Consider the following 12,345-nt stretch of genomic DNA (forward strand, 5'->3'; position numbering starts at 1 on the left):
GTGCTTTATTTTCGTTTTGTTAACTAAACTGGCACACATACAAAGTGGTATAAGTCGAATTAGCAGATGGTGGGGTTAGGCTGTCAGGTAATAATTACCACTAAATTGCTAAACTAACACTATAGCTTTTTGACCCACCATCTATTTTGAATATGCAGTCGTTTTAATAAAATGTGGTAATCTTCTGTGAGGGTTAGAATCTCTGTCAGGGTTCTACTGCTGTCTGCAGTTCTTTTTCTGTGTTCTTTTTCCACCAGCTAGTTTTGAGTGACTCGAAGTTGGGATTTTGAAGATAGATTTCAACAATACATACGTACATGAAAACAGCATCAGCACACCTAAAACAAATAGGTGTTCACGCTAACCTGAGTTAAACTAACACATTATTACATTTTGTAGACTAGCCAGAGCCAGCGGGCTGATAAAAAAAAACAAAAGAATTCCCATGATTGAGGTGGATGGAGGAATCGTCCCTGCTATGCTATTGTATTCTGACAATGGGTACTTCTCCATTGTCGGAATTCACTAATCAGCAAAACTTGATTCCAAACTATAGGAAGCAAACAATGTGTTCTACATACTATACAGATTTGGTCACGGCTAAATTGCAGAGGTATTAGATATTGCCACAGAGCACTTTATTTATGTTAATCCTATTGTAATAATACACTTATAAACAGGATTGCACAGGTGTAGGAAACCCATATTCCTTACACGCAGTGAGGTAGAAATACGGTACTCAGTAAGGCTAAGGTAACTTAAACTCTATGTATTATTTCTATCTATCTATTTATTATTTTCATACCTCCTACTCTATTTAACAGTTATCTTTTTACCTTTTTTTAAAGGCAACCAAATTTCTTCATGTGTAATGGTCAAAATGACTCAATTGCCTAGGTTATTAAAATATAAAGGAGTTGGACAGCTATTCACAGTCCAAATTCTTCTTGCTGGATCTGTGTTTTGTGGAAACGTTTTAATCTGGCCAACAGAAGGGAGCCATTGGTTTAATATAAAAAAGATAATTGATGAATTAACCACTAGGAATCATAATGTTACAGTGCTCGTATCTACAGGTGCTGCTTACATTAATACAAATGATAAAAAGTCAGAAAATTATTTATTCTACCAAGTTCCTTATGGCAAAAACTATACCCTGTCGATTATTGAGGACTTTGTCAAGCTTTGGATGTACGAAAAGCCAAATATTAGCTTTTTTCAGTTTTTGAAACGGTTCCGTGAGTTGGCAAGACGAGTAAATGCGATGTATAAGGAGAACTGTAATTCTGTGCTTAAAAACCAAGAATTCCTGGCAAAGCTGAAGTCACATCAATACAATGTACTTTTATCTGATCCGGTTGTTATGTGTGGTGAACTTATAGCACTAAATTTGGATATTCCTTTCATCTATACATTGAGATTTTCACCAGCTTCAGCAGCAGAACGATACTGTGGACAATTACCTTCAGTTCCATCGTACAACCCAGCATTTTTGTCAGAACTGACCGACAGCATGTCATTTTCTGAAAGAATAGAAAATATTGTGTCATACTTAATTCAAGACTACATCTTTCACAGTGTTTGGAGTGAATGGGATTCATACTTCCGTGACATATTAGGTAAGTCAAATTATCACAAAAATGAAACTCAATATGTATCTCAAAAATATCCAGATATGTTTTCCAAGGGAATACGTTGATAATGGTTAGTCAATAAATGGCTATTCCTGGCCAAAGAATGGTATAGTAGTGACAATTATTTTGCTCCAAGGATATAGACAAGATGTAGTAAATGTAAAAAAATCAATAAACAATACAGTTAGAGATTCATGAAATTCACATATTAAAACCTAATATAAACAGTACTGTAGCAATCCATTGAGTTTCTTTCTTTCTTTTTTTTTTTGTCAAATATTTTTATTGAAAATTTTCAATTTCCAAGCCTCAAACTGAACCTGAAAGGGGTAGATTAAAAAAAGTTTGTATCTAAAATCCATTGAGTTTCAATAAAATGTAAACAGGGTGACAGGGAATAAAGAAAGTTAATTACACTAAAAAGATTCAAAGCATTGGTAGTTGCAGATTTTTTTTTAGGAAGTCAGCACAGCACAGGGATGGTGGGAGCCCCTCATAATGAGCACAGCACAGGAATGGTGGGAGCCCCTCATAATGAGCACAGCACAGGAATGGTGGGAGCCCCTCATAATGAGCACAGCACAGGAATGGTGGGAGCCCCTCATAATGAGCACAGTAGGGGCACAGCCCCAGGAGGAAGTCAGCACAGCACATGGATGGTGGGAGCCCCTCATAATGAGCACAGTACAGGGATGATGGGTGCTGACTTCCCCCTGGGGCTGTACCGTTGCTGTGCTCATTATGTGGGGCTCCCACCATCCCTGTGCTGTGCTGACTTCCTGGGTTTTTAACTTCATCATAACGAATAATCGTAATTATTATGAGAATAATAAAACGATATTAACATACATTCTTATTTTGTCTGATTCTGAATCTCCCATCCACTAACACCAGTCACGTTTCCGTTTTAACGAAATTCAGATCTGAAATTCATCAACGAAATTTTGTATTTTGTAAAATTCGGAAGCATATCAATTCAGATTTCGGATGCTTCCGAATGTACAAATTTCCGATTCGTACGAAACGAATCGCACATGTCTAGGGGTTAAATCAATGTTCGTTTTCAACTTCAGTGACAAGAAGGTTCTGACAAGAAATGTTTCTCGAAAAACAAATTTCTAACAGTGTATGTGGTTTTCATTTGGAAAAGTCTATTCATTTCAAAATCGAATGTTAGAAGAAAATGAAATCTTCACCTACTGTTGAAAGACATTCGGATGTACTAGGACTTTTTGAACTAATTATTGTACGAAATTCCACTAGTGTATAACCAGCTTAAAGCGGGGGTTCACCCTAAAAAAAAAAAATTCTTTATCTACCATCCCATCCAGCATACTAGCGTCAGCTACAGTATGGCTTTTTTTTTTTTTGCGCTGTACTTACCGTTTAATCGTCCAGTTTTGTTTCATACTCCGGCGGGGAAATAGGCGTTCCTATGAAGAGGGGAACATGATTGACGTCCGGCTATGGCGCGTCACACGTTCCGAAAATAGCCGAAAAAGGACTTGGATATATACGGCGCCTGCGCAGTCAGCTCCTAGTCTGTGCGCAGGCGCCGTATAGCGCCGTGAAGAGCCGAGTACTACTCTGGCTATTTTCGGAATGCGTGACGCGCCATAGCCGGACGTCGATCATGTTCCCCTCTTCATAGGAACGTCTACTCCCCGTGGGAGTCTGAAACGAAACTGAAGGATTAAACGGTAAGTACAGCGCAAAAAAAAAAAAAGGCATACTGTAGCTGACGCTAGTATGCTGGATGGGATGGTACATAGTGTTTTTTTAGGGTGAACCTCCGCTTTAAGTCCCAAGACAGATGGTCATAGCAAAGAAGAGAAAGTAGCAGAACCAGCAGGCTGATGGTCAAGATAAGCACAGGCAGGCTAAGTATAAACATTCTCCAGACACTCACAGGAGCAATACAAGGCAATAACATAGGACAGAAGTCAAAGAGATACAGAGAGAGACAGTCTAATCTGTTGGTCAGCCCAGGTTGGAATGTCCAGCAATCTACTTTGGTTTTCTTGATTAGAGCAGGTGTGTATTTGCCAGCAAATCACTAAGTCTGATCATTACACTAGCAGAGGTTTTCAATATGTCAACACTTTACCATTAGATTCTGGGTGTTTCAAACAAAGGTTCAATTGCCCCATAAATGACAATTGGTATTGAAATAAACCTACACCTTCCATGGTGCTGATGACCATGTAAATTTATAAAGAGTAATGCAGTGACTGAAAGATTTGTTATCCTAACTTTAGTGGCTCTGCATTGGGGAAAGCAGGCTGGAATGTTCAGAAGCTGTCTGCGTTAGCTTCGGCAACCTCTGTGGGTTGGGAGATGTGTTCCAGAATTGCTTTAGTGTGTCTGGTGCAGTCAGGGAAAGTAAGGATTACAGATGTTATAGCAGAAAACACAGTCTACGTTCCTAGCTTAGAGTATCTATTAGTATAGTATTCCATACAGGGATGGACTGGCCATTGGGACTACAGGGAGTTTCCCGGTGGGTCGATGGCTCAGTGGGCCGGCTTCAGTGACAGCGGACCGCCGCCCCCCTCCGCTCCTCTGTCTCTCCCTTCCTGCAGTGCTAACCTCCTCTCCCTCCTGCAGCGCTCACCTGGGGGGAACAAAGAAGCAGGGGGAGGACCAGAGGAGCAGGGGGGGACAGAGGAGCATGGGGGAGGGGACAGACAGCTGACTCAACATCTATGGCCTGGGAGTTTCTCACTTCTGCCTACTCTTGTCCCATAAAGGGGGGTCACCAAACCGATTCTTTGCCCCGGGTGAAATAATGTCTAGCTTCCCCACTGGTACTGCCTATAAGAGTACCAGTACCAGCCGTTCTACTCTAATAAAGTAGAACGGCTAGTGGCTAGTGAAGGGGGAGAGGGGGCTTGGGTGGCCGGGGGGGGGGGGGTGCAGGAGTTGTCCGGCCGCCATGGGAGGGACCTGTCAAAGTGGGCCAGTCTGGATGAAGTCCAGGGCCAAATTTTTGTCCTAGTCCAGCCCTGATTCCATATGGTTATAGAGTGCTACCAACAGCGTTAATAAAACATATATGAATTAGTTGTTTTTAAATATTTTCTAGAATATCTGTTCGATCCAATAAAGTTCATGGTATATTTCTTAATGATTATGAAACAGATTGCTTAAATAAAATTGCTTCTTAAAACAAAATGATCAAATTTACTAACTCGAGCCCTAAAAATCCTTAGTTTTATACTCAATATAATTATAATCAGGCCCAGAATTCTAACTGGCCCTAAATTTTTTATTTATTTTTTGTAAAAACAAAAACAAAAAAAACTGTATTAATTACTATGAAAATCTGTCTTTCCTTGGTGTTTACTCCTAATGATGTTCTTATCAACAAAGACTGATAAGAACAAAATCATTGTTTAAGAACATGCTAATGATGAAAGTACAATGAACGTAACCCTATACAACAGCTTATTTTACATTACTGTTTTACAGATAAAGTAGTAAAACAAACAAGATTTGTGTTGCTCGTTGATATTAAATATACTTTGGCAAACACATGTATTATTCATCCATGGGTAACATACGATTAAATTGCATTAATCACAATTGTTGGTTAAACATCCAACTTTGACTGACTATGGCTGAACACCTGCCAAAGCATTTCATATGTGTTTTTTTTTATTTTTATCATTTTATAATAATACTCTTGCGGCTCTAGAAAAACAAAAACAAAAGCTCATTTAATTCAATGTAACCTGATTAAGGGTTACCGAAAACTGATAATTTTCCTATTTTAGTTTTCACTTATTGTTAGTTATTCCCACTCAATTTATATTCAAAGTAAAATGTGAATCATTGCAAGATACAATCACAAAGAAATGTTAAAATGCAGTGAGCTCACCCTTGTGAAAAAAGCCCCCACACCCCACCCCTAACACTTCACCAGTGAATGACTGAATGCTTCTCCATAGTCCTAATAGTTTCTTTACATTTTAAAGGGAAATTCCCAAATGTTTTATTTTAACCACTTTAGCATAGCACTTAATTTAGGCTCTAACACACTTATGCCGCGTACACACGATCGTGAATTTTTTTCCGACGGATTGTTAGCTCAAACTTGTCTTGCATACACAGGGTCACACAAATTCGGAAATTCCGAACGTCAAGAACACAGTGATGAGAAAGGATGATCCTGGACTGCCGCACTCTGATAGGCAAATTATTATTAAAATATGATAAAATAAAAAAAACGCGGTGACGTACAACACTACGACAACCCGAGAAAAATTGAAAAATGATTCCGAGGATTTTTGTGCGTTGGAATTGCATACAGACGAATGGAATTTTCAACAAGAACTTTTGTTGTCGGAAAAATTGAGAACCAGCTCTCAAATTTTTGTTGTTGGAAATTCCGACAGCAAATGTCCGATGGAGCATACACATGGTCGGATTTTCCGACAACAAGCTCACATCGAACATTTGTTGTCGGCAATTCCGACTGTGTACGTGGCATTAAAGTGATTTTAAAACAATCAGGCCTGGATTCAGAAAGCCCGGCGTTACTTTGTGCGGGCGTATCTCAGATACGCTACGCCGCCGTAACCTAGTGAGGCAGGTTCTGTATTCAGAATGAACCTGCGCCCTAAGTTACGGCGGCGTAGCGTATGGGGGCTGGCGTAAGCCCGCCTAATTCAAAATTGGAAGATGTGGGCGTGTTTTATGTTAATTCAGTGTGACCCCATGTAAATGACGTTTTTAACGAACGGCGCATGCGCCGTCCGTGGACGTATCCCAGTGCGCATGCTCCAAATTACGTCGCAAAGCCTCATTGGTTTCGACGTGAACGTAACTTACGCAAAGCCCTATTCGCGAACGACTTACGCAAACTACGTAAACGACGCAAAATTCGACGCTGGCCCGACCTCCATACTTAACATTGGCTACGCCTCATATAGCAGGGGTAACTTTACGCCAGTTAAACCTTACGTAAATCGGCGTATCTACCTAATTTGCATATTCGATGTGGAAGTCTTGGGAAGCACCCCTAGCGGTCAGCGTAAATATTTCACCCTAAGATACGACGACGTAGGAGACTTACGTCGCTCGTATCTAAGCAACATTGAGGCGTATCTGATTCTATGAATCAGACGCCGAGATGCGACGGCCCGCATTCGGAGTTACGACGGCGTATCTGGAGATACGCCGACGTAACTCCCTTCTCAATCCGGGCCTCACACACTGTAAAACAACCCATTCAGTTTAAAATTGAAATGAAAGGCAAAACATATTTGTATAGATATAAAAAAAATACATTATAAATACTCTTCCCCCCTTTTTTATAAGTGATAACATTCCCTCTGTTCTCAGCTGCATAGGAGCTGAGAGAGGAGAAGCAGCAGCACACTGAGATCCTCAGTGAATGGCTGTGCAGTGGGAGAGTGTCAGGACAAGTCTGATTATTGGAGGGGAGCAGGCTGAGTTCCAAGCAAAGCTAGAGAACTGACCACGATGTGCTCTCCTGCTTAGTGTAGACAGTTTTTAGGAGGAAAGCAGAGGGGCCTGCAGGAACACTAGGGATTTCACATAAAACCAGTCGCTTATTGAGATTTTTTTTTTTTTACCAAAAATATGTAGAATATACAAGTGGGTGACTAAAGCGCTAGCCAACAGTGAAAATTAAAAGTGACCAGTGAAAAACAAAATGCTGCTCAAATCTAAAATGTGCTAACAACAAATAAAGGTCTGAATAAAGAATGATGAGCGCAAACTGAAAATCTAAAAGTGAATATAAAGACAGTCCATAGGGGACTGATAACAATCAATAAAGATATGCAGTGTATTCAAAATTAGTGAAATAACCCAAAACTGATAATAAATCCAAAAATAAAAGTCCAAATATATAAATCAAAGTTTGGATAAATCAATCTAGTGTGCCAGTGAACAAAACTTCTGCACTTCGGGCATCAATGTGGACAATCTTGATAACTCTTTGCTTAGCCTGGGCTCACAGTGCGCTTACCTCCAGACACTAGGTCATGCGTGTCAACGAAATCCTCCCAAAACTGGAACAGAATCCAAACAGTGGGTAACTCGTGTTGCACGGAATCTTCCCAGTGCTGAGATAGAATCGAGGGGCGTTCTCTGTATCCAATACCAGTATAGGTCCAGGCGCAGCGAAGTCGACTCCACAGGATAGCCACAAGGTGTATCAGGAGCAAATGTAGAAATAAAAAGCTCTCATGGTGAAGTATGCAAGCACTTTTTAATAAAGGTAAAAATGTGCTTACATTGAAAAAACGAATAAAACGCCAAACAGCGGCACTTCCGGTGGACGGTCAGGGTGTCACGTCACTTCCGGTCACATCTAACCTCAGGGAGGATTTCGTTGAAACTTTGATTTATATATTTGGACTTTTATTTTTGGATTTATTATCAGTTTTGGGTTATTTCACTAATTTTGAATACACTGCATATCTTTATTGATTGTTATCAGTCCCATATGGACTGTCTTTATATTCACTTTTAGATTTTCAGTTTGCGCTCATCATTCTTTATTCAATATGTAGAATATGTATCGTCCTAGACTGAGAATTTTTTTTTTTTTTTAAATTGAGCTATTTATTATAGCAACAAGTAAAAAAATTTTTTTTTTTCAACATTGTTGCTCTATTTTTGTTTATAGCGCAAAAAATAAAAACCGCAGAGGTGATCAAATACCACCAAAAGAAAGTTCTATTTGTGGGAAAAAAAGGACGTCAAGTTTGTTTGGGAGCTACATCGCACGACCGCGCAATTGTCAGTTAAAGCGACGCAGTGCCGAATCGCAAAAAGTCCTCTGGTCAGGAAGGGGGTATATGTGCCCAGTAAGCAAGTGGTTAATCCATTGTCATTATTGACACTCAAACAGGGAGATAGCTTCCTGTTTAGGAGACCATTCTTCTCTGCCAACTCTATGTAAGCAGGGTGACCAGTCCCCTCAATGGCTCTGGCCACCAGAGCTAGGAGCAGAGCTACAGTATCGAAAGTAGGGTCTCTCTTCACCCCATCTAGCTCAGTCCAATCTGCTGTTTGGGATTTCCCTTGGAGCTCTGTGTCCTACAGGTCTCAAAGCAGGAACTACAATTGTCTCTGGACAGCCACACTCTGAACAAATTGTAGCCTTTATTAAAAGAAGGACAGCACTACAAGTCACAGCAAAATAAAATAAAACCTGACTGCTGACACGTTTCGTACTGAAACTAGTGCTTAGTCATAGCCTAAGTCATAGCCTTATGACTAAGCACTAGTTTCAGTGCGAAACGCATCAGCAGTCAGGTTTTATTTTATTTTGCTGTGACTTGTAGTGCTGACCTTCTTTTAATAAAGGCTACAATTTTTTTTAGAGTGCGGCTGTCCAAAGACAATTGTTGTTCTTGCTTTGCTAAGTGCATTGCCTACACCTGAGTTGTCTGCAGCGGAGGATATTCATCTGGGTTCCCACCTGGAGAGGCTATTCCCTTTTCTCCTACAGCTCTCAGCTGCCAAAGATCTGAGGACAATGAGAGAACAGTGTCAGTAGGGAGTGGTTACATTAGAAAAAGTCCAGCAGTGCTTTGCTTCTACAGCAATATAGACATGGGAGAGAGGAGTAAGCAGAATTATTTGTGCTGTGTAACCTGGCTCTCCTAACTTGCATTCAGTAACAACAGCGCTCACAAGGTTATTTTGGGAGCAATAACAGTTGCTGCCCACAGATGAGCTTTAATTTCCAGTAAAATGTTTTACGTAATGTTGAAATAGATTGGCAGTAATACATATTCGATTACAACACTGCATTGCCAAATATGTGAAAAATTTCCAAATTAGGAAACACTGTTCAATTTTTATTACTAAAAAGTCTACTGGAAAATGTCTACTATTAACAATACATAAGCAGCATGGTTTAATTTAACTCTAGTGTTCAGAGTTTTTTGTAAAGCTCTTTACACTTTGTACCACCTCACAAAACTTCAGATCACAGTGAGTCGTCAACATGTTCTGTACTGGGATTATTTTTCTGCTTCTGCATACAAGCCTTTGCACTGTTTCTGCCGGAAGAATTTTGGTGTGGTCAACAGACACTAGTCATTTTTTGAATATGAAAATAATCCTGAATGAACTTGTTAAAAGGGACCATGAAGTTACAGTGTTGCTTCATTCGGCTGCTCTAATAATCGGTACGGACACCAGTAAAGCTTCACCAATACGATATGAAGTTTTTGACGTGCCTTTCACAAAAAAGGCGAATGAGAAGTTTCTTGAGGAAAGTTTACATGTGTGGATTTTTGATGTACCTAATATGACCTACTGGGAATTCTATCAGAGAATGAAAGAGATGGTGGCCGAGCAACAGAAGTTGACAAAACATATGTGTGATGGGGTACTTAAGAACAAGTCATTATTAAAGAAACTAGAAGATGAGAAGTTTGATGTCCTGATCTCGGACCCATTCATCCCATGTGGGGAACTTATTGCTGAAATTCTTGGACTTCCATTTGTTTATTCTTTAAGATTTTCCATTGGCAACTCTATGGAGAGACTATGTGGACATCTTCCAGCCCCCTTTTCCTATGTGCCTGGAGCCATGGCAGAACTAACTGATAGGATGTCTTTCATAGAGAGATGGAAAAACACAAACTTCTATCTTTTTCAAGACATGTTATTTATTTTTGTGTTTGCTGGCAACTGGGATGGTTACTACAGTGAAGTATTAGGTGAGCATGAAAAGTAGTTAGAGTCTGGGTAATCAATCTATTATTTTTCTCATCTAATCCTCATATAAATGTTTCTTTCATTCAGGGTTGTGTTATACACCTATTTTAGAAAATATTTGCTACCAGAAAAGTCTTTGGTGCAGTTTAGGTGTTGTGTGCCTTGTACACACGGTCGGACTTTTGACTGTGCAAAAGTCCGTCGTGAGCCGGTCGGAAGTCCAACAGACAAAAAGAGAACAGAATCTCTATCTAAGGTCCGTCAGACTTCCGACCAAAAAAGTCAGATGAATGCTACACACGGTTGGACTTTCCGAGAAAAAAAGCCTGTCTGACTTTTTTTCTCAGAAAGTCCAGCCTTGTGTACGAGGCATAAGTGAAATGGAAATCATGTAGAATCTCTTTCCCTAATGTATAAAAATTAATAATTTGATTGTACCTATGAAAAATATATGCTACTTAGTTGCTACTTAGTTGACATATAGAGCTGTGTATTAAAGCTTAAGTTTAGTTATGTGACGAGACCCTGGCTCGCCCAGGTCCTGCTCTCCCGACACTCCTCTGCTTCTATTGGATCAGCTTGCAGATTGCAACATCTGATGGTCCAGTCATCCAAGGTTCCAGGATCCAAACTACAGCTATGTGCCGTTCAGACCCATTAAGAACAAACACCAGGCAGGCTGTATGCATGTTCAAGCAGGACTCTTTATTTTCAAGTACACAGCACACTTTTATACAGAATTTGGAACATCCCACCCCCAACAACCGCTTTCCCATTGGTCAATTGTAAAGTATATGCAGTCTTCACTCAGGTCCTCCTTGACCATGCAAATGAGGACTGGAAATAGTCAACAGGGATTGGTCCAATAGCTTGGATAGAAAGACTTGTGTATTGAGACAAAAGCCCCAGGGGGTAATCAATGTACAGAATAACCCGGTCTACTTAATTACTACCTCTGAGAGGTTACATTCCTTTAGACAATAGAATGCTAATTCAATGCTCCTGACAGGAGGCTTCTGACCTTTAGAACAATACAAAGTCTTTTAGCGTAAACACATACATCTTCAAACACACATTCTAAAAGTCATTTAGTGGAGGTAATTATCTCCTAGAGACGGGTCGTCTCTGACACCCGCTCTTAACCTGCAGAACACAATAAAAGGTATTTCACAAGCTGGGTCCACTTAGCAATTCAATAGTCTGAGCTAAGCATTGAAGGGTCATTGTCTATTGACCTAGTCAGGACAACTAAACCACTTGTAATGTGTCCAGTATCTCCTGCAATGAACTGTCAGTAATGTCCCATCTTCTGATATATATATATATACTTACATTGAATGAGAAGTGTCCCTTGCGCTGATGGCTACTGTGTTCATTGGAATGTTTTTTTCACGTACTCCATTCATAAAAGCTGTATCATCGCAATGAAAAGCACTTTGAATGGGGGAGGTGGACTTTTCATTCATCCACACATCCTCTATTCATAGAGTGCTCTTTATTATGGCAAGTGATAGCCTGGTTACTTCCAAGTACCGGTGCTGTTTAAATTTAGAGGGGGATCAGTGTGTAAATTGACTCTGATCCAATTTAATGTGTTCACAACAGGGTCTCTGTCTCAGCTTGGCTGTGCTGTGGGCTCATTCTGTTGTTCCTGGGGTGCTGTTCCACCCCAGGACGACAGGTGGCAACAGTGTAGTCGAGACTTGGGTACTTTTCCCTAGCAGCCAATCAGGTTGGAGTTTCCTCGCGGGGCATGCTGGGGGAGGGTATTTATGAGGCAGACGCCATTGAGTCTGGTTCTTCTTCCAGTGTGGCGCCCACCTTTAGGGTAACCACATCACGGCGCCCCAGCGTTATGGCCTACCTGGCCGTGGCGTGCGTGCCACGCGGTGTTCCTGATTCCCGGGACCATGTTGGTCCGGAACATTTGAGCTGTGGCGGGAGCCCAGTGGTCGACTGGGTTCCCATTCTTGAAGATCCCAAGCGGTATAGCTGTTTGGTG

The 12,345-nt window shown here is 40.6% G+C and overlaps 1 protein-coding gene across 2 annotated transcripts in view; it reads left to right on the forward strand.

Annotated features, from left to right (window-relative positions):
- Positions 1–858: 858 nt before the first annotated feature.
- LOC120915433 (UDP-glucuronosyltransferase 2A1-like) overlaps positions 859–12,345 on the forward strand; it is a 91,143-nt gene continuing 79,656 nt past the window's right edge. The window contains exon 1 of one of the 2 annotated variants that reach the window (XM_040325945.1): positions 859–1,619. In XM_040325945.1, the coding sequence (XP_040181879.1) occupies positions 872–1,619 (748 nt within the window). In that variant the 5' untranslated portion in view covers positions 859–871. Of the gene's footprint in view, positions 1,620–9,598; positions 10,346–12,345 lie in introns of those variants that run through there. The other variant, XM_040325963.1, reaches the window with a different exon arrangement.

This window comes from Rana temporaria, chromosome 1 (genome assembly GCF_905171775.1).
Source record: "Rana temporaria chromosome 1, aRanTem1.1, whole genome shotgun sequence".
Classification (NCBI taxonomy): Eukaryota; Metazoa; Chordata; class Amphibia; order Anura; family Ranidae; genus Rana; species Rana temporaria.